This window comes from Labrus bergylta, chromosome 6, assembly GCF_963930695.1.
Source record: "Labrus bergylta chromosome 6, fLabBer1.1, whole genome shotgun sequence".
Lineage (NCBI taxonomy): Eukaryota > Metazoa > Chordata > Actinopteri > Labriformes > Labridae > Labrus > Labrus bergylta.
Genome location: NC_089200.1, coordinates 8,232,479 through 8,255,149, shown reverse-complemented (window position 1 = coordinate 8,255,149; position 22,671 = coordinate 8,232,479). Strand labels below are relative to the sequence as shown.

Below are 22,671 nucleotides of genomic sequence, written 5' to 3'. Positions count from 1 at the left end.
GGTTACACCTTATAAAACCTCCGGGCTATGCCATGACAACATGGTCATTTACCCTCCCCAATTTAAACCTAGTGTAAGTATGTTATGTCAGTTATAATGTCATTTGTAGACATGCTGCAGCTTCAACTCTGAAGCCTCTCGATGCTGTCTATCACTCTGACCTCAGGTTAATAACTGGTGATAGATTCAGCACTCTTCATTGTGTCCTGTAATAAGGTCTGTTTGCCTTCTCTTGAACAGAGAGGCACAACAAACATTGGTTTTCCCACATTTTCCAGGCCCTTATTGGAAAACCTCCAGCTTACATGACAGACCTTGATGGGATTCGGGCCATTACATGACCCCTTCTACTGATTGGGTTGTTCTTAAAGTCCGTCAAGCTTTCATTGAACTCGGTAAATCTGCTTCTTTTTTATAAGTCCCAAATTCATGGAACGCACTCCAGGAAACTCTCAATTCCCTCTCTTGCATAGTGTGAGATTTTGATTTAAAGCCACTTTGTTTTGAATTGTAAGTGTTTTAATTGGACTCATTTATTTTTGTAACTGATTATAAGTGTGTGTTGTTGTTGTTTTTGCTTGTTTTGAATGTGCTTGTAACCCAGACAGCATTGGAAATGAGGGAAACCTCAATGTCCTTTTGAGAAAAAATAAATGTTAGAAATAGGACTTGAAACACTCCAACTGCACATGTACCCTGATTTACTCTCCTGTAATTAGAGAAACCCCAGAAACAGCCTGCCGTCTTGTAAAAATAAAGCAAATGCGCAAAAAACTGCAATAATATCCATATTTACAATCTGTTCAAGGATTGATTTGGTCGAGAGTCCAGACAGTTTCTGTATCGTTGAAGACTTTACAGAGAAGCTGACCCTGAAAAACTCCAAATGCACTTTTTCTTTAGATTATAGCACTTATTGCCCCCCCCCCTCATTGTTCCCCTTATCTGTACTCTTCCTGTCTAATCATCTTACCGGTTTACTGGAAGCAGAAAAGGTAGACAAAGATCCAATTCACAGTCACACCATACTCTCCATATAAGGACACTCACAGGATCAGATCTGTCGTTTTGTATGAAAGTCACAGCCGGTAACTCTGAGGAGGTTGTCAGAAAAACTACTTCCGAGAACACGGGGTTACACAAGGACTGCCGTGAAGACAGCTTTCATTATGCGCCCTCAGCTGTGACAATTAGCGTATAGAACCCAAACAAGGACGTTCACTGTTCCAGCTTCAGCGTAATGACCCGTAGCACTGAACTCAAGGACTCAAAGGAAGATAGAAGCCTGCTGCTGTGATTGTTTATAGACCTGGTCAGTAAGTCAGCCATGGCGGCCCATAATAAGCTGTGATGAGGCTACGTGTGGAACAGCATGCAGGTTAAGATACCTATCAGAGCCCCTGTGGCCGGGTGGTTGCATTCAGAGCTTTGATCTAATGTGGAGACAACAATGACAGATGAGTGTAGGTTTTAATCTGTTTCACTGTGTGTGTGTGTGTGTGTGTGTGTGTGTGTGTGTGTGTGTGTGTGTGTGTGTGTGTGTGTGTGTGTGTGTGTGTGTGTGTGTGTGTGTGTGTGTGTGTGTGTGTGTGTGTGTGTGTGTGTGTGTGTGTGTGTGTGTGTGTGTGTGTGTGTGTGTGTGTGTGTGTGTGTGGAATTTGCTGTGTGACTGCCTGCATTTTGGGCGCACTGACAATAGGCAATCCATACCGTGCCAAAACACGCTTCACCCCCAAAGTTCAGTTCATTTGACTAGTGTGAGTTCTCTGTTCCATGCTCAAGCACAGTACACCTCCATGGCCCTGACACTATGGGAAGAGGTGTTCTAGGGCACGGTACAGTTCATGAACAAGCACAAGTACAGGTCCACAATGTTGGACAACCTTCATTATGGAGAAATCCCGGAGTGTCAGTGAAGTAGCTGCCGTGTTCTCTGTGTCTCAGAAACTCAGCAAAATTCATAGTTACGTCAAGCCATCCATGTGTTGTACTACCACGTTATAAGAGGTAATCGCGCTCAGGCCCAGTTAAGCCCAATTCACACGTACTCCGTGCGCGCCGCGGTCCTTCAGCGCCGCGCACTACGTTGTACTTGGCGCGCTGCGGTCCGTCTCCGGCGCGTGCCACCGACAGCACTGCGCTCTGCTCCGTTTCATATACGCAGCGAGTCTATTTTCGCCGGAGTGCGCTGCAGGCACGCGTCAAGCTGGACAGAATATGACAGGAAGTCAGACAAGCAAACGCACAGAGCATCCGGTCAATTTCAAAATAAAACACAGTATACGGACTCGCGATCGTACTTTTCATCTCTTTTATCGACATTACGTCAAAACAGGCAGCGAATGAACAACAATGCATCCTCAGAAAGACAAAGCAACATGTTATTTGCATGTTTTTCTCTTTATTCCCGCGGGATCTTGTAGTTCTCCTGTGATGTGTCATGGGTGCGCTCCGCTGCACTGATGTCCCAGAAACGGATCCAGTGTGAGTGGGCGCGAGCCGTCCTCACACTGGCGGCGCGCACGGAGTATGTGTGAATTGGGTGTTAGGGCGTATTCTGTTCGTATTTTGTGACCACAACTGTGCCCAAACTTGAAAAACTGCTTGATCAACTGTTGAAGGATGCAATTCTTCTTATTCTTTGATTTTGATTTTCTTGAAGATGGTTTTGGGTTTGATGGTTTCAATGGACGTAAACAGAATGATGGAATATGAGGGAATGGAATAGGTTGATAACCAGTTGCATCTTCTGATTGATCAGGAGTTGTGGCCGTGCCCTGTTTCCAGGGGCAGGTGAGATGGCTAACTGAGCTACCTCCAAACATTTCATGCCATGCTTTTCCAGCAGGTGCGCAGGTGAATATGGTCCCTCTAGGAGCACTTTCCAAGAGTTTGGGTTCCACCAGCTTATTTTGCATGTGGTCGCCCTCTGCAGGTTTGGAGTGCATCAGGGTGTGAATGTGCTCTTGTGAATGAATTGGGAAACTTACAGTTATGTAAAAGTTCAATGACACTTGTGTGAGTGTTGGTTATGTTTCCTCTCCCCAAGTTTCCCAGCTTCTCACACACATGCACAAACAGGACCTGTGGACATGCATTAATGGAGCGATGTCAGAGTGGGGCTGCTACACACTGCTACACAGGGATCGCGCCAGAGCAGTTGGAAGTTTGGAAGCAGGGAGGGGGTGATGACTGTGCTGTCAAACAGTCTTGTCATTCTAACTTCTCATATGTTTTTTTGTTTTTTTGGGGTGTAACAAGAACAAGGCAGCCAAAACTGTTCATCAAATCATAATTACACATTTTAATTTGCAATAAAAAAGTATCCAAAGAAATTCAGCAAAGGGAACTGAAACTGAAGCATAAAAAAAACGGACTGAAGGGCTCTCCAAGGCCGTAATAATGAACATTAGAAAATCATTTAATTGATCCCATTCTTGTCAAATCTTCAAAATTTTGCAAGCATCCCAACTCACTCAATTATCACATACTTTCATGCAGAAATAATCAATCACACAACTCTCCCGCAGAAACAGAAACACGGATAAGACAAAAAGGGATCAGGGGGTGAAAAATTCAGACTCTGTTTTTAGCTGGGGTTTTTTTATTTTTTATTTTCACTCACTTTTAAAATCAAAAACTGAATTAAATTATGGCCTCCAAAACGACCTCTGCTTTTGACATATTTTTTCTAACTGATTTTTAGCCTTCACTTGGAATATATTTTCTGCTCCAAACAAACAGAGAGCACTTCAGCACAGAATGACTTCCCGTGGGTGTGACGGCTCTAACATTTGTCGTCCCTGAATAGCGCATCTCCGCCACTCTCCTCTTCAGTAATTGAAATGTCAAAATTACCACAACAGAGAGACAATTTAAAACCAGCAAAGCGCTCTCAGAACAAATCTGGATGTCATTTTAGTTTGAAATGACTCGTACATAAATGTGCGTTGGCGCCACAATGCTGTAGTCATGTTTAAATGACTGCGGTATTATTCTACATTTATTATGTTGCATGAATCAAGCTCTGCTGGTGATGAGTGTAACTCAGCTTCATCTTCACCTTACAGTTCAAATTTAAGATTTTCATAAAGCGGTCGTTGCTGTTTAATGTAGTAGAAGTCGACATAAACACATGCACTGTCTTTGTATAAATATCATTACATGTGTGGTTATATCATATAAACACTGGATATGACAGGCAGACACAGATTGACCACAGGCCCCGCTGGAGATGAACTTTCAGTAAGCCTGTGCAGCTCTGCAGACGGCCTCTAAGTGTTCCCAGGTGCCAAAATGTGACCAACAATCTGACATGTTGCAGCCACAGGCTACAGCTGTTGTACTAAACAATAGTCTGTGTAATCATAAACAACTGGGACTCATGACAGGACGAAATAAAAGAACCTCTTCTCATGCTGCTAATGTTGGCATGTGTATTATTTATTATGCCTCCAGCTTGTTTTCAGTATCAGAAGAGGGCCTGTCAGACCCTGTGTTTCTGTATCTGTATGTTTATGTTGTTCACAGAGTGATCTAAATCAGGTTATTATCCAGCCCCAAATCCGTATTTATAGCATTACTGTGTTTTAGGATTTACAAAGTCTTATATGCAAATCCTGCAAAAGAAATTCTCTGAGGTAAAACAATGAATAACATGATAACTGACAGGAGATTGAGTTTATTTGATAATGCACAAATACAAATCTAAATGGTAGAAATAAACTGTACACCCCGTGTTCTGCTGGATTGAACTCTGTGCTTCGTCCATGATGTCCAGAAGAAATCCTGCAAACAAAAACCGAAGGCTGAAACTCTCCCTGGCGTACTGACCCTTTGAACGGGGGTCTTTGTGACCATTCTCTACTCTGGTTCTATCATGGGTTGTCCTTGTGTTGTTTTGTATTTTGTTTATTTCAGTGTTTAGATTTCTTTTCCTGTTTTATTTTGTCTTATTCCCCCCTGGTGTTGCTTGTTTCCCTTTGTGTTTATTTTTATAGTATTATTTCCAGATTCAGTTTTGAGTGTTTTCTGTTTTATTTTGTAGTTCTCTCCCCTGTGTCCTCAACCTCAACATGTGCTTTACCCTCAACCTTACAAACAAAAATGGACAATGTCTATGTGTTGTGATTACTGAGCACAAGGGGAATTAGCTTTACAACACGTTGCATCCCTTATGATCATATTTGTTTTTTGTCCAGTAATAGTTCACGCTCTCTAAACATGAATGACTGAGACAAAAGCAAACTGTTCCCACGTGCAGCATATCATAAAGAAACAAATGCAATTCAAGGAAGAAGCAACTATTTTCTGTTTAAAGTGAACAAGTAACTCTTCCTTCCCTCATTAAATTAGTCCCGCCTTCCCCGCCCGCAGTCAGCGACAACATGTACTGTTCTCCTGTTCCTTCAAGGTTCATTAAAGTCACACGGGCAGGGTGGCGGTTAAGTCCTTTTAAGGTAATTCAATACTGAATCACATGGCAGACACCTGCACGTGCTGTGCTCTTTTAAAAAAAGGAACTCAAACTAACCCAAAGCATCAGCCAATCATATCATCACAATTACCACAAAGAAAATCCACCACAACGAGTCAAAGTCCTGCATTTAAAAATGACTTCACCTAAAATAAACAAGTAAAGAATGTGATTAGTTGTCAAATTTTAGTATTTCATCGAAGGAACTGCCAGAGGCGCTGCTCGTCAACACAAAGGGCAGGCGAGACTGCTTTTTTCGCGTTGGGGTCGCGAGGGGCTGGAGCCGATGCCAGCTGTCATTGGGAGAGAGGCAGAGTTATTTGAATTTATTTATTTAATAGGGACAATGCAATTTAACATAATTTCAATATGATGTGCTGCATAACGAGTATATTGCTCATTTCCAACTCGTGTCCCCAGTTGGGCCTTTGTGTAAACAAACAGATTAAAATGTACAACATTCAGTCACATAAAACCCCGTAACACGATATGAGGATACATTAAAATACATGTACAACAATACAAATGTTATAAACCCCGGACTGATCACCAGTTAATCACATGGCTGACATACAGACACAGACAACATGCAACACTCACATTCACACCTGCTGGCAATTTAGAGTCACCGCTTAACCTGAGGAGTATGTCTTTGGACTGTGGGAGGAAGTATGCAGCTAACAACATCCCACACATTGACCCAAGGTTCATAAGAAACCTTAACAAAATCAAAACCAAGAGAAACAGCTTAATCATCAAACTGCAGAGAACTGCTAGGATTGCGCAATAGGGGAGTTGAAGTGATAATATTAATGATGATGATGGCAATGATGACGGTGATGATGATGATGAGGCAGAATCCGGAATTTCTGATGAAATATAAAATTTCTCAATCACGACCCTGGGCAAAAGCAGACATAAAAAAGCTATGGTTGTTCCTCCTTTTGCCCATTCCTCGTTCTTTTTCACCCACACTGGTTCAAAGTCCCTCACCATAAAAATGATTCAACTGAGCAGAGACGTCAGAGATCTGTCTCTGCTCTGCTGTGGTTGGTGGTAAGGACTGAGAAGATATGTCTGTTAAAATACTTAAATAAATAAAGTTAAAACTTGTTTTCTCTCAGAATATTCTCTTTACATGTCTGTAGATTTCCTCCGCTTTTTCTCCTCACAATGACATTAACACAGACTTATTATGAACTCACTTCTGTGTGTGTAAAACCATGGCGTCAGTTGTTGTTCAGATGTTTTAAAATACTGTGGCACCACCTTGTGTACATATGAGGAAGTGTTTACTAAAATAAAAGCATGGTGACTGGCTGTGTTCATTTCCAATCCGTTTCTTTATTTACTTTTCATATGATGTCATGGTTAGAAATATTATTCCTGATGATCCCTCAGAGTTAAAGATATTCTGTTTATTATTTTGTTTTCAAGTTTCCAATTGGAAAAGATGATACAGCATAATGAGGTAATTCCATTTTTTGACTGGAACCAACCATCATAAAAACAAGCTAATCTAGATAAATCGAAAACTTTGCCACATGCTGTGTTGTGCTCGTTTTGTCTACAGGTTTTGGCACGTGTGGAAAATGGAGTCCAACCCCCCTTCCTTTACAGCACAGCGTGTGCTCTGCCCCCTCCCACAGAAACAGCTCTCGCTTTAATGTACAGCGAGGAGCAGGGGGAGCCACGGCACGCAGTACCGCACTCTGTGTGGACCCTGCTTTTTAAGGTTCAGAAAAGGTTTTAGGAGATGATTTGTTTTTGTTTGACACTTTATGTTTGAAAGTGTTTGTTGTTATTTTGGGACACGATATAGGAGCATTATGTAGCGTCGAATGGAACTTTTGAAGTGTCTGTACCTCAAAACTGAACTTAAAAACAGTGTAAATGATTGTATTCTGTTTCTTTTGTAATTGAGTAGAGCTCTGGATAAATGGGCCAAAGGGCAGCAGATGGTTACAGTAATGACTAACATACATCAGGGTGGAGGGGGGTACCTCTTTTACATTTGAACCCTTTTCCCACACAGAGTCTGCGTGTAGCTGTGCCTTCGTGTAGCCACCATATGAAAAAGTTCTCTGAAGTCCTCTGATGGTCTGTGTCAATGCCCCCACAGTTAGAACCAAAGACATCTGACCCTCTCTGCCCTCTGACAACGCTTCCCTTTGAAAATGACTGATGCACCTGTGTAGAAACTTTTCTTGTGGGAGTAATTTTAACCATCACCGCAATACATTTTGCAAATGAATATGTTGAAATTTGCAGTTCACTCCCTCTCCTTCATCATTCAAACATTACTGGAACCTTTATTGTTCATGTGTTTGTATATTGTTAAGTCATTGTCTTAATGTCTTTTACTTGTTGTCTGTTATGTCACTTTTCTTTTTCCATTTTACCTTTAAAAAAAAGGGCGGAGGGGGGGTTGCAGTTGAAAAAGTTGAATCGACTTGACTTCTAACTCTACTTGTCGTCATCCCAAAAAAGAGGAGGAGGACCCAAATGTGTTGTTCTTGAAAGTCTTTAAGGACACAAATGTCTACACTTACAGTAAAGGTTCGTTTGACGTCAACTTTTAAGTAAAAAATAATTGTACATTTTTTCTTACATTTTTTGGATGTTTTTTTACTTTGAAAAAGCGTTAAATTCTCAAAATATGACCCAAATAAAACCACAAATATGGTCTCAATTTATTTCTCTGTACTTTGCCTACAGCTTTTAAAACCTGACTCGGACTGTGTGTGTGTGTTTGTGTGTGTTCGGTGTGTGTGTGTGTGTGTGTGTGTCACAATGATTCTTTGTCTTACATAAATGTACCCAACAGAGGCTTTCACTGCAGGAGAAATATTGATTTGTAGCTGGGTGATTCCATGGATTGTTTATTTTGTTCAGACAAAGGTCAGAGGATTCAGTATCCCCGCAGAGTGCAGATCTCACAGTACAGCCGCAAATATGTGAGGACTTTAGAAACCAAAAAATTGGAGTCAAAGTTCAGGATTGTTTATTCATTCCTTCTGCTCACATCTACCCAATAAAGGTTTAATAGTTGATTCTTTAATAATATATCAGTTTTTCTTTTTAACCTCAGGAACTACTTAATGAAGTTAAAGTTAAGAAACTGAAAGAACTTGGTGATGTGTATGGTCTAGAAAATATATTGTTGAATACTTTTTTTTTTAAATGTCACAATGTTACAAGTTTATAATAATAATAATAATAATAATAATAGCAGATATGTTTTTCTACCAAACTGGTATTCAAATGGTATTTCAATCCATCAACACACTATCAGAAAGTATCAGAAACAGAATCAGGAAGGACAATGGCTCCTAAACAGAGTTGTCTCCTGCTCAAGTGTGGATCAGAACACTTATTTTTTTAGCAAAAATGCCCTTTTGTGAATTTTGGCCCCTGCCTCTCTGCATGTCCCTGGTTTTTTAAAAAGAGTGTGTTTGAAGAGGTGAAGAGGAGCGGGGGGGGGGGGGGGGAGGGGGGGGGGGGCAAAGCAAACAGATTTATTGCATCATTTTTCCGAAAATACACAAATATATAAATATAGGCTTACTCTAAATGGCCAACAGGGTCCTCCATGCCCACCCTGAACACATTCTCAGGTGGGCCCGGTTGCAAGAACATACCTTGAAGAATTAATCAAAAGTCCGTAGCAGACTGAAAATAACTTTAGGCTACTGTATTTTAATGTGCACAGCAACGCATTTCGCCTGTGCATAAACAGACAGGCATATTGGTGGACCCCCAGGTTAAGTCTGTGTGTTACAAACGCTGAAGGTCATAACCTCAGACATATTTCTCATATTGCAGACAAATCTGATGGCTCGAGGCAGGCCTGCCTATACACACAGTGTATCAGGGACATGCTCTGCTTCACCTTCTTCATCCCTGTGAAACAATCAGTCGTATCTGGACCAGAGTTGTCAACGCATTTGATGAGGACAACGATCTGATACTGTTTGAGCAGCTTTTTGAAGTCGTAGATAGTTTGAGAGTGACTCGTGTGTGTTCGACCAGACTTCCCTTTGGTGACTTTACAACATTCTCGAGGTTTGAAATGATGACTTCTGCGTTATCACAGTGAGTAAAGACAACTTTTGTAGAATTGGGGCTGAGTGGATTAAACAGTGCATTGATCCTAAAGAAGAGAGTATGGCTGCAGGGCTGATCATCTACCCACTGATAAGCTCCATTATGCAAGGCTGCACTGTAGCAGATTGATTGGCTGATAGATGAACTGATGCACCATGAAAACAGAGGGCCATGGGTTTTTAGAGGGGGTGGGGGTCAATGGTTATATTTGCCTGAGATTACAGGAAGTGTGTGTGTGTGTGTGTGTGTGTGTGTGTGTGTGTGTAAGAGAAAGAGAGAGAAAAAAAAGGTAGAGTGGGTGTGCTTACAGTGGCGAGATATAAGAGCTCACCCCATCCCTCTCTGGACATTTTTGGGTGTTTGAGAGAGTCATCACCATGAAGCACTGTGCACTGTTGTCGCTGTTGTTGGCGTTGGGGTGCATGCACGTCCACGGTGCACCGGTGGAGCAAGGCGCCATGGAGCAGGGGTCATGTGAAGACGCACAGGCGAAGTTTGTAGCCGGGCTGGCCCTCACCAAAATCAACCAGGACCGGCAGGAGGGCTACATCTTCAGCCTGCACCGCCTGTCCAACGTCCACATGAAGACACACGTGAGTCAGCCCGAGGAGGACCACCACGATGCTTAAAGCAGTGAAAATGATATGATTTACCTTTTAGAAATAAAAGACTGGGTAAGCCTGGTCAGAGTGATTTCATTTTTAAATTGATGCCCACATCTCAAATTTGTAATATTGGTTGGGTTAAAATATGCAAATTCAGTTTGAACAACAGATTAATGATTTTATCTGTTTGTGACACTTTCTGTTTCTGTCTGCCACGTATTTATTTAATGGGATATCGATCCTGCTGGATCAAAAAATACCAGAGAGAAATCAAAAGTTGTATGAATCTAAAATCTTTTGAAATTTCTGAAACTTTGAAATCACCAGTTGCAATCATGATTGTATAACAAAGATTTAAAATTCCACTCTAGAACCATAAATCTCTGTCTAAAAAAAACACACTTAGGAGGAAATTATGATTTTCATTATTATCCTATTATCGTATTATATCGTATTATAGAGCAATAGTTCTCAGCTGGTGGGTCGGGACCAAAAAATGGATCACAGTATGTATGAATGTTTTTTTTGGGGGGTTTTTTCAAAAGAAGTAAATTAAGCGCTTTTTAGTCCTGTCACATGTTTCGTACCATCTGAGGTCCAAACCACACAATTTTATAAAATAAATTTGATTGGCTGGGATTCATCATGCTGGAGTTGGTGACAGGTCCTTGGCTTAGAACGGTTGAGAGCCACTGTTTTAGAGTTTTGGCTTGGCATCTTGGGGAACCAATCACATTTCAAGGGGGCCCATGACACCCATTTACCCCTCAGTTTGAGATGAACTGGATTATCCCCAACAATTGAACCATGGATGTTGCTATTAACATGTGACCTTTGAAGTAGAGGTCACATCTGGTTGAATTGTGTTAAAGATCACGCAGTACCAGAAAACAATGGATTGTATAAGAGATAAGTGACACCAGAGTGATGAGTGATTTCTGGGCTTGGATCACCGAATAAAAAACCTTTTTACAAATAATTTCCATCAAGATGTTGTTGAAGGACATTTCACTTGAGATATTTCCATGATGTGTTTGATGATTTACTCTGAATGTGTGTGTGTGTGTGTGTGTCACAGGCAGAGACTGGTGTGGTTTTCTACCTGACCATGGATGTTGTAGAGACCAACTGCAGCGTTCTCAGCAGGAAGGACTGGAAGACTTGCGAGGCTCGTCCCACACACGACACACCAGTAAGAGAACAAACACACACACACACGCTCTGGCACACACATATCTAAAAATGTTTGCAAAGTCTGCACGCATGCACGTCATTTTGTAAATTCTCATGATCATTCTGTTTTTTTAAGTACTTTCAGTTCTTGTCAAGGAAGTTGCTTGAATCTAACTAATGTATGTATTTGTTATTGTGCTGTTTTTTGCAGGTTTATGGTCAGTGCAAAGTTGCTATTTACACCAATAGGCCACACAGAGTGGTGCGTCTCTACAAATACGACTGTGCTATCAGACCAGGTAAAAATACTAATAACAACATCTAACTTACGACTGGGTCAAAACAATCTTGTAATTTGTGCACATTAAAAAAAAAAATAAAAAACGCTTTTCCCTCTGCTCAGTTCCTTCAGGTCGTGTCACCGAGATCTGTCCCGACTGTCCGACCCCTGTGGCCATGGACAGCGCTGAGATTCAGAAGGCTGTCACTCTCTCCATGGAGAAGTTCAATAAGGAGAGCGGGCTGGACAAGCGCTTCGCTCTGCTGAAAATCAGCCGCGCTACCGCCGGGGTAAGATGTCATGTTATGTATTATCTCATTCATATAATATAATCTGAACAGGAAAGGCTCCGAATCCTACTGAATCATTCCCACAGAAAGTCAAGCTGATGGAGAGGATGGATGCTCTTGAGGCTTATACCTCAATGCACCAGCAGCAATATCATACATTAATAGACATTTTTAAATGTTTAATTGAAATTGAAATTCTATTAAGTAGTTAATTTCCTGAAATATTTCAGCCCAAATATCCTCGATTAAAGAGAAAATACTTTATTTGTATTCATCGGACAAATTTAAAATGCGACATGTTTAATTAAAAATAATAAAAAAGATGTAATAGACTGTATAAGAGAATTGGACGTAGACACAATGATATCACCAATTGGTCGAAGGCGCTTTATGGGTAACACTTTAAATTTAGGTCACAATATTCACCATTAATAAGTTGCTTGTTAGCATGCTAACTAGTAGCATTCTGGCTGGTTACCTTATTCACTTTAATGGTGAACACTGTTTCTTTCATTTAAAGTGTTCATGTTAAGAGCCTTAGGTGACTATATTTGGATGAGAGGATGACACAGGAAGTGTCATCAATAGCAAGGGTCATCATAAATTCTGTTTCCTCAAGCTAAAAAAGAAAATAATTCTTAAAAGAAATGCATGCGAGTTGTTAGTCATACCCTGATTTATCATCTGTTTTACTCGATTGTGCTGGATTTAATTAAACGATCTCTGCGCTAACACTGGACAAGACGTGGAATTGGGGACTGATCTGCAATGTCTCTGGATCTAGAGATCTGGTTTCAGGTTAAGCAGTGAATGTTGTTGGAGTCTTGCATCACTTGTCTGACCCAGAGACTACGTCCACATCATCTACAGAAACTCTCAATTCACTCCTGCAGAAATAATACTGTAGTTAATCCAAATACTGGCTATTGCAATACATCTTGGCGTACTCTTTTATATCTTCTGTGCAATCCGTGTTCCTGCTCTTCCATCAGTATGAAACTTTCTTGTTAACTTACAAGCTATGTATGCAGCTCCTACACAAAGATATTATTTCACTGTGCCTGCTTCTTTGTTTAAAGTGTCTTTCTGTTTCTGTGTGTGCCTCCAGATGGCCATGGCCATGTACTACAATGTAGAGTACGCCATCCAGGAGACCACCTGCTCCAAGAGCGCAGCCGCTGGTAACTGCCCCTTCATGACCTGCGAGTTCACTGTGAGTCATTAGAAACTTGTTTTATCACAGCATGCTGGAACTATTGATGTAAATGGATTCTCAAGTTTTACTATTTGGATTTGTTTTGGTCCTTTAAATACTTATCGAGTAGCTCCTTTAACTCAAGCTTGTATTTTTCTTACACTTTTATGGAAAGACAACATTTTGAAAACATTTTTATCTCGAGTTTTATGGCATATGAAGTAGTTAGTTTTCTGCATGCATCTGTTTCTGCTTGGTGTGTTCTTTTGTCATATCAGAAAGTGTGTTTTCACTCACAGTGAAGGATAACCTTGAACTACAGAGCTGTAGTGTAGTCACATGCATTCCTCTGATTTCTGCTCCCTTAACTTGTTTTTTTTTTCTTCTCTCTGCAGCACAAGGGCTTCTGCAAGGCTTCCCTCTTCTACTCTCCCACTGGTGATGCTGACACCTCAGTGGAGTGTGAGATCTATGAGCCTGAGGTAAGACTCTTTTCAAGTCATTCCTCCTCTCCAGTTAACCCGTTCTTTTAAGTGGCTGGGTATCGTTCTGAATCTGGATTGGTAACATTTATTCATTGCTTATGTGTCCCACAGTCTGCTGAAAGAGAGAAGAAACTGCACACGATGGCCGCGGAGACTGACCACACTCACAGCGACACAGCGACACACAACCACGACCATGACCACGCACATGCCGCCGACCACACACACACCCATGACCACGCGCACGACCACACCAAGAGCCACGCTACCCACACGCACGACGCCAACAGTGACCACGACCACACACACGACCACGCTAAAGCACACGCACACTCCCACGACCACGGACACGGCCACGACCATGTGCACGCTCATCATGCCAAGGCGCACGACCACGCCAGTGATGTCCCCAACCAGCACCACGACTACAAGCACGCTGATGGCGCTCACACCCATGAGCACGACCACGAGATCGCTCTAGACCACGACCACAAGCATGCCCACCTGCACGAGCACGAACACCACCACCATCACCACGATCACGACCATGACCACGCTGGCCACGACCACCCAGAGGGTATGGTTAGAGTGTTGGCCTCCATTGACCGGCCCATGACCCTGCCTTCTTTCCCCGACGTCCCTGCCGCTGGTCCTGAGGTGGGAGTCACTCTGCCCCTCAAGCCTGACCCCCAAATCCCAGAAGTGATGGAGCCCTTCATTGAGGCCTTCCCCACCGCAGCCTCCGCCCAGTGCGTGCCCCCTGCAGTAGGCGAAACTCTGGTGGAGAAAGTCTTCGCTGAAGACCCCATGTTCAAACCAGTTGCATAAAGTGATGTTGGGACTCATGAAAGAACTGAGCAGGAAAAAAAAAACACTCACAGACTGAAAAGTAGTCAAAGGGAAAACATCTTTCACATCTTGACTTCTTCTCTGAGTCATATTTTGCCAAGATGATGGTTTACTATAAGCACATAACATGCATCCCCCCCCCCCCCCGGGTCCACTTTACCTTAAACATCCTATATAGTCTTTAAAACTACCTTAACATCAACTTCATTCATTTTTTACCATTGGTAGTAAATTAGTCTGCAACCAGTTGTGTTCTTTGAGCAACTAATCACAATATGGTTGCATCCTTAACATTTCTTCATGTTCTCACACTGTACAATCAAGCTGGCAAACACAGTTTTCCATGTTTGTATTTCATCGATGCTTGGCTTCATAAATTAATAAACGGCACCACAAATACTCATCCAGTGTTTTCTTTTATTGATCAAGAAGACCCTCGTGATTCATCCCTTGCTGATTCAATGCACTCATCCAAAATCAGCACAAAGAACTTTCTTCCCACTTTGTCTTGTTATTATTTTTTCCATGCTAGACATTACAGCGTGATAGGAGTAGCTCATACATCGGGCCACTAGGCGGCGCCAAAGTAACGTTCTCCCTGTGTTCTACATACAGTATATTGTCCCGGTTAGATAATGAGAGTCGTATGTAGAAGCAGACGCAACATGATGCTGTGTGTTTATTGCTGGCCTGCTGCATGACTTCAGTAATACCTCAGTGTTCATCATACCCACCTTTCTTTTATGTTTAAACAAAAACATAACTCAATTATTCAATTATAATTAACAGGAAATGCACTGCTGAATTCCTTGTCCCTCTTTAACTTTACATTTCATTGAACTGACATACATGCACAGGGAAAAGAGAATGTGCTACATAACCAAATGTCAATAATAACAGGTAATTAAAAAAAAAACTTTTATCTTTTAGTTCCTTTTTAATGATATTTAAACATACTGAGAACTACAAGAAATGGTTGCATTGTTGGCGGTCAAAGATAAGCTATAAGTAGATAAAAGTCCTTATCCGCTTCCATGAACAAAACAAGTGATAGATGCAAACCTCATTAGAACAAAAACACATTTAGACTGTAATCCACTTGTTGCAGTAGTGTTGCAGTAAAATGTTATTTGCACTAGAGAAAATGTGTTAATACGTCTATTGATCTGGGTCTGTATCAGAATTCATAAAGTAAATGGCTTTATGCAGATTTAATTTGTTGGAAATCTTTCACTGGTGTCACCTGGGGATTAAAAACTTTCACACCAGGCCTTGTTGATTTTGGTAAACCATTATATGAAAGCTCTGTGGGATGTTAACGTTTTTGTCACTGATGATGCACATTGCTTCCCTACGTAACCTCCGAGGCTCTCAGACCAGACACAACAACGATATGACTGCACTCGCCCATTCTGTGTACAATGTGTTTGTGGACTTTTAGTGGTCATATGAGCTCAAGAGACTCAGCAAACAACTCTTATCTGCTGTCTGTAGTACACAAACATCGACCCACACATATCTGACAAGCTCTAACTCTGACCAGTTGCATAAGTAAAAAAAACAATGCGAACACAATGATACCCTTTGTAACTTCAGAAAAACAGGGCAATGCAGCTGCAGGATTAGGAAGCTTAGCTAAAAATGATTCTCAACCAACTTCATTTTAAACCACTCCAGCAGCATATTAAAGGATAGAAAGGATCTTTGAACAAGTCGGTTTAGCCTATAGAGCATTTTAGCTTTATCGTGTTAGACGAGAGAAGTGAGATCATCTCTGTTGAAAGCTTAAAGGTGCCAACCTGTGCTGTTCACCAAGTGGAAACCTCAGATGAGCCAAATGAAGCCAAAGCGCAAGTGCAAAAAGATGCATTTCCTGGAGTGTCCCGTGTTCCATGGCCTAGGAAAGAAACAAAAACGTATTTGGTCGGAGTAATTAATGGGTTTGTTGCCGTACACTGTACAGTTTTTTTTAATTACATAAACGATATAATGATATGACGCCACACCCCTTATTATAGATGCATAATATCTTACTGACAGGTGGGTGCATTGTAGTTGTATGCCAGGTGGCTAAAGGTCTGACTCAACTCCATATTTCTGCCTGTTGCTAGGGCGACCAAAAGTTAGTTTGAGATAACGTGTCCAATATGGCAACTGCCACCAATAGGCTTCAAAACTATGTTGCAGAAACCAATGGATGACATCACTGAGGTTACATCCATGTTTTATACAGGCTATATGAGAACTCTATTGGTCTAGACTTTTCACTTTCTCATGTTTTAGCCGCTACCTTTGCATACAACTTGTCATAATCTCAAAATAGGTGCAGCCAATCAGAATTCAGTATTCACATAGCCCAAGATATAATAAGTGAAAAAACCATCTCCGAACCTTTAACTAACACAATAAGAAGAGCATTAGATTATTGCTGAAACATGACAGTGTGACTTGAAGAAATAAAATAACTAAATCTCGATTGATATCATGTCCCCTGTTCCCCAGTGAACTATGACCCCTCAGTCAGTTCGAGCCAGCCATTGGCCTAGAGAGCAGGAGATAGCGTCTGTTTGCTCATCTTTTAGGAAATAGGCGAAAGTCCAGCTTGTCATGTGTCTGTCCAAAACCCTGTCTGGAGAAATTTGGATTACAGATCGTGCAAAGGAAGATTAACAGACCAGGGTCTGTGTTGTTCTCAATGTTAGATTTTTTTGCAGGATAAGCTTTGGTAATTTTTATTGGTTAAAGCTAGGGGTTGTATTTAGCCCATTGTATGTGTGTGTGTGTTTATGTGTTGAGAGAATGAGTGTGTACCTGCTGGTCCTGTGTCTGGCTTTGCTGCAGCAGCAAGGAAGAGCCAAGCCAGACACTCCAGGATGTTTAAATCCTGAGGCGGTGAGAGTGGCTGAAGAGGCCATGGACCAGATCAACCAGGACCGGACAGAAGGTTACGTTCTGAGCCTCAACAGACTGTACGACCTCTCTCACACTCCTGAAAAGGTGAGGGAAAACACTCATATGCACATACACAGAAATGCATGCAAAAAAACGTTTACGCTCATATACTGCCTTAGACCTTGAAAGATGCAAAAAATAATTGATGGACTGGCAGCAATGTTTGCAGAGCCTTGAAGGGGGTAAAAAGGAGAAAAAAAATAGCTGTTTTCTAATATGTACTCCTGGAAATTTCTAGAAAATTTAAGGCAGGCTGCACCTGAGATCTTGCAGAGTAAGTAGTTCACATCTGCCCCTAACAGCGGGAAACTGCCCCTGTTGCACAGAGGGGGGTCTCGGGAGGCAGGACGTGACGCAAATAGAACAATGCGGAAATGGTGGACAAAGCAACAAAGTCCGTAAAGATGATGACAGTCTCTGCCCTTATATGTGTACTTCAACATGTTCACTATATTCCAAAAGGACAAAGAAGAACACACTCACAAACAGAAAACAATGAAGCAGTCTGACTCGCTTTTCTTGAATAACTCCTGTGGCATTATCACATTAGCTCACCTCAACTTCACTTGGGGATTTTCTAAGGGGAGGGACAGGGACAAATTGGAGTTAAGTCTGGGAAAAAACTTGATTGTTTGCTTTTACAGATGAAGCTCAATCCGAACATTTTGTTGCATTTTTCAGACTTTTTGTGTATGTATGAAAACCATATCGCTGTGTGTGTTTTTCCAGGATAAGGGCGGGTCTCTCTACAAACTGACCATTGATGTGATGGAGACCAGATGCCACATCACCAGCAGGAAACCATGGAAACAATGTGAGGCTAGAAATATTGGTGAAGTTCCAGTAAGTACCACAGGGTGGAGTATTATCTCTTATCCACATCAACGTTTCATTCAACATCTTATTAGGCTAAAGGCTCCAAAGGTCCAGGTCTCTCACTGTAGGCTCAGTATCCTCCCAGTTTACTGAAGTTGAATTAATGAAGACTTCTAGAGAGCTCTTTTGCATGGAGACCATACCAGACTTCACTTTTAAATCCCCCGCAGTTAATTGCAATAGCTACTTCATATTGTGTTTTGTCCAAAGAAAATCAAGAAGAAATTTGGTAACTTCTAATAATTCCATTGTAGAAATGTTCATTTCATTGGTCACAAAATAGTGAGTTGTCATCCATATCGTAAGTTTGCAAACACATGCAACGTTAGCTGAGATGCTCTTATTGTTTCTTGAATGTTTTTCAAACTAATGGCTCTCTGGTGTAAGCTTGTGCAATATTAATACAGAGCTAAATCCCTGCCAACACACAAAACCTACGGTCCAAATAAATTGACTAGAGGCAACACCAAAGAACTGCTGTGACAACAAGATGACCACGGTCAACATGTAACACCTTGTGGTCAAAAACACTTAGCCTGCAGCTGACGATGCTTGCTAGGTGTGTTAACAGCTGTAAAGCTGCCAAGTGGCATTTTCTTAAATTGGATCAAATTAGTAAGGTTGTAATACCTTTCTGATGTGCAGACACCAAATTCGACTGCAAAAGCATGAATCTTGACAGAAACTTCAATGCAAGTTCTTAGTTTGTATTCATCATTTTATGATGGAACAGAACTCTTTGTTAGAACGACATTTTTCAAACTTTACCCTTAAAGACAAAAGAGGTGCGTTTTTTTTTTTTTAAATGCTCCAGTTAATCTCCAACGAGTAGCAGTGAAAAAACGCCGTAAAGACCCGATACTGATATCGATATTGGGTAGGGAAAAGAAATCTGATGCCGATATGTCGACTGATATCTTTCTCAGATCTATGCCCTTTTTTGAAATTGTTGATCATTTTTGTTTCACCCCTTCTCCTTTGTTTGTATAATTGTGTTCATGTCCTTTAGGTGTATGGAGAGTGTATGGTGTCGGCCTTCATCGACACTAAGGTCAAGCTCCAAAGTTACTCCTGTGCACTTCGTGAAGGTAGATGGATGGAGTCTTTTGGACTTCATTTGATAGCACAAAAACACATTCAGACATTGATATACTGTTGTGATTTGTAAATGTTACTGAGCATTCTGCAATCATTCTGTTTGCTTTAAGCCAATGGGAAAGAGCACACAAAGTCACAAAGAGTCTGGATTAGGCTACATTTGAACAAATACTTACTACGTTTTATGACCCTTGTTCATTCTTGTGTTTAGTTCCTGCCACTGCTGTAATCGAGGAGTGTCCAGACTGCCCCACAGCCGAAAACTTAGACGAGCCGGTGGTAAAGGAGACGGCCAATCTCTCCCTGCAGAGGTTCAACGGAGAAAGCAGCCTGGCCAACTACTTCACTCTGGAGAAGATAACCAGAGCCTACTCGCAGGTGAAGCAAAATAAATGATGATCAAGTCATCATTATCTAAACCTTTAGGGTCAGCTCCCCTCTACAGTATATTTGCGTCGGGGTCCTGCTCACCCTCGCCTTATCCTTAACATGCACTAGAAATAGTCCTAAACAGAGAACCCAAAATGTGGCCAATAAGTTGACACTGTACACAAAGTTTAGATTGTCAGGAGAGGAAGGTGGAAGATCTATATTCTTTGGGTATTATCAGACTCATCCTGTAAGCCCTGGATCTTTATGAGGCCTAATCTTTATGGGTATGTGCTTCTTAAGGCTTAAATGTAGCATGTAGCTTGTGTTGTCCTATTTTTCAATCATCAGGGATGTGTTTGGGTGTTCTGTATGTACCTCTTTTATCAGGTTGATAGTATTCATTACATAACTATAGCTGAGAGAGTTTAGGAGCCTTCACTACGTTTGGTTCATAGTTCACAGGTGTGTTACTTATTTCATGTCTTTGTGTGCTCTCTCAGTGGGTGTTTGGTCCATCATACTTTGTGGAGTACACCATTGTGGAGACGGTGTGTTCAAATAAAACAGATCCGAGTGAACTGAGTGGCTGCACACCGATGGACTGTCCGTTTGCTGTGAGTTAAACACCCTATTTATTTTTGTAGTTAAAAGCTGAACACATTCAAATAATCCCCAAAAGGCTGATTGATAGTATTTGAAATTGCAACAGAATCCAGTTCGATATTCACTTTAAAGAGTGTATTGACTTATTCATCAATTTAAAGAATAGTCAGGGGGAAAGAAGAACTCGACACTCCAAACATGTGTTGGTTTGAAAACGTATTTCTTTCTGTTATCATGGCGGTTGTCACTCAAGAAGACCGCCTGAGTTCAAACCAAACAACAACAACAATGCTGAGTCTCTTCTGATCGAGGTTAAGCCTTTGTTGATTTTTGTCTCTGCAGCACAGAGGCTTCTGTGTGGGCTCACACATCTTCCAGGAGGAGGTCTATATTACATTCTCTTCTGGAAAGACACAGAAGCTTCCGAGCACAAACCCAGTGGAAGTGGAGTGTGAGATCTTCGAACCTCAGGTAATGACTTACATTCACATGAATGTACAGTCACTTACAGTCACATTATTATTCTCCTTTTTTCAACAAGTTTCAAGAAGTCTCAGAGCTCCTCAAAACATGTCTGTAAAGTGTCTTGCTCTTAATCCACTCTGATTCTGTATTTGATCATGCCCATAAAACCCTGGTGTAAGAAAAGAAAGAAAATACTTAATAAAATGTTCCTGAAAAATATATCTACAGCTAAAACTTTTTTTTTTTTCACAATGTTTCACTGACAGAATAGTGGGCTGCTATAATGTAATAAAATAAAATCTTCATTCTCTCACTCAGATCTGAGGGTTATTCTCAAATGAGCGTCTTGTGGTACGATCGTTGCATGATTTTCTCTTTTTTTGTCCCTTCTGTAGGCTGCAGCTGTGGAGGAGCAGGCCCATGCAAAAGCAGCCAGTGGACACACAGGTCATCAACACTGCAACCACACACATCTGCACCCCCACGAGCACATGCACTCAGTCACACCAAGCTCAGACCCCATCACCTCCAAGCCCCGAGGCTCCCAGGGGACCGTGGTGTATCTGCCCGCACCTATCAGAGCCTCCCCTGCAGCCAGCTCGTGCCCCGGCCCGCACAGACACCGCCTGGGTATAGATAGACTCAGGCTCTGATTGGCTGGACCAGGAGGCTTGTTCTTTGATCTGTAATTCAGCTAAACATGTCTGCATGTTGTAACTAGATAAAATAAATTATAACCTAGAAAAAACGTAATGGGATAGTAATCAGTAATACCAATTAAAATCACTGTAAATCATCTGATTACACTGATTGTGTTTCTGTGCTCATCATGTATGCTTTGCAGTCAGCATTGTATTGTTACTGCTGATCCAAATAAATGAATAAACTACAACTGTAAACCATAGCAGGGAGTTGTATAATTTGCAAAACAGAATTTTTTTTTTTTTTGAAGATTTATTTTTGGGCGTTTTGTGCCTTTAATGGAGAGACAGGACAGTGGATAGATTAGGGAATGACATATTGGAAAGGAGCCACAGGTGGAATTTGAACCTGGGCAGCATGCTTGGAAGACTATAGCCTTCATACATGGGGACTATAGCCTTCATACATGGGGACTATAGCCTTCATACATGGGTTCATACACACTAACCCCTTCACCGCCAGCGCCCCAACAGACATTTATTTTGAAAATCATGCAAATGTATCTAAAAATCTGTTGTTTTTTTTTAAATCACCTTTTCCAGTTTAATTACAAGGTAAGAAATTAAGAGGTGTCATTACATTGTAGACTTATACTTCTGATCGCTCCTTTGACTTGCTTTATATTAGTAAAGTCCAAAATGTGAGCATTATGTCGAGTACACACTAAACAATGCTTGGTTAATAACAATAACAACAACCCCACTTTTGACTACATTGCTAGGTCAAATTAGTCGACCTAAACACTGGGTTAAACAGGTAACCCATAAAGATGGGTTACATGTTTAACCCAGCCGAGTGGGTCAAATATTTGATTTTATTGCCCCTTGAGATGCATCATCTCATATTCAAGGGGGTCCTAACACAAATACAAAGTAATACACAAGCACCTGTCGAACAAGTCCAGGTCAAGAAATAGAGAACAACATGTATTAAGAGCAACAGTAGAGCACTTCATCTTTGGATTATTTGTTGAACAAGCAAAAAAAAAAAAAAAACGAGAACAGGTAAGAAAACCAGCTTGAACTGAAGCAGTGGAGTGAAGCAATTAAATGAAGTACGGTAATGGATTTCACAGAGGGGTTATTTCTACCATAAGGTCCTGAAATATTCCAAATTGGTTCAGTTTTAATGGAAACTTGTCTT

At 41.2% G+C, this 22,671-nt stretch overlaps 2 protein-coding genes across 2 annotated transcripts; both read left to right on the top strand.

The window, feature by feature from the left end:
- Positions 1-9,921: 9,921 nt before the first annotated feature.
- On the top strand, positions 9,922-14,863 carry fetub (fetuin B). The gene is made up of 7 exons (XM_020633710.3): positions 9,922-10,176; positions 11,267-11,380; positions 11,573-11,660; positions 11,765-11,931; positions 13,040-13,144; positions 13,522-13,608; positions 13,723-14,863. Exons 1-7 carry the CDS (start codon positions 9,961-9,963, stop codon positions 14,437-14,439), a joined length of 1,494 nt encoding a protein of 497 aa, XP_020489366.2. The 5' UTR covers positions 9,922-9,960; the 3' UTR covers positions 14,440-14,863.
- A 2,194-nt stretch (positions 14,864-17,057) lies between these two features.
- On the top strand, positions 17,058-21,730 carry si:ch211-284e20.8 (uncharacterized protein LOC563738 homolog). The gene is made up of 7 exons (XM_020633694.3): positions 17,058-17,457; positions 18,142-18,255; positions 19,298-19,376; positions 19,598-19,764; positions 20,259-20,372; positions 20,704-20,832; positions 21,222-21,730. Exons 1-7 carry the CDS (start codon positions 17,260-17,262, stop codon positions 21,477-21,479), a joined length of 1,059 nt encoding a protein of 352 aa, XP_020489350.2. The 5' UTR covers positions 17,058-17,259; the 3' UTR covers positions 21,480-21,730.
- Positions 21,731-22,671: the final 941 nt, after the last annotated feature.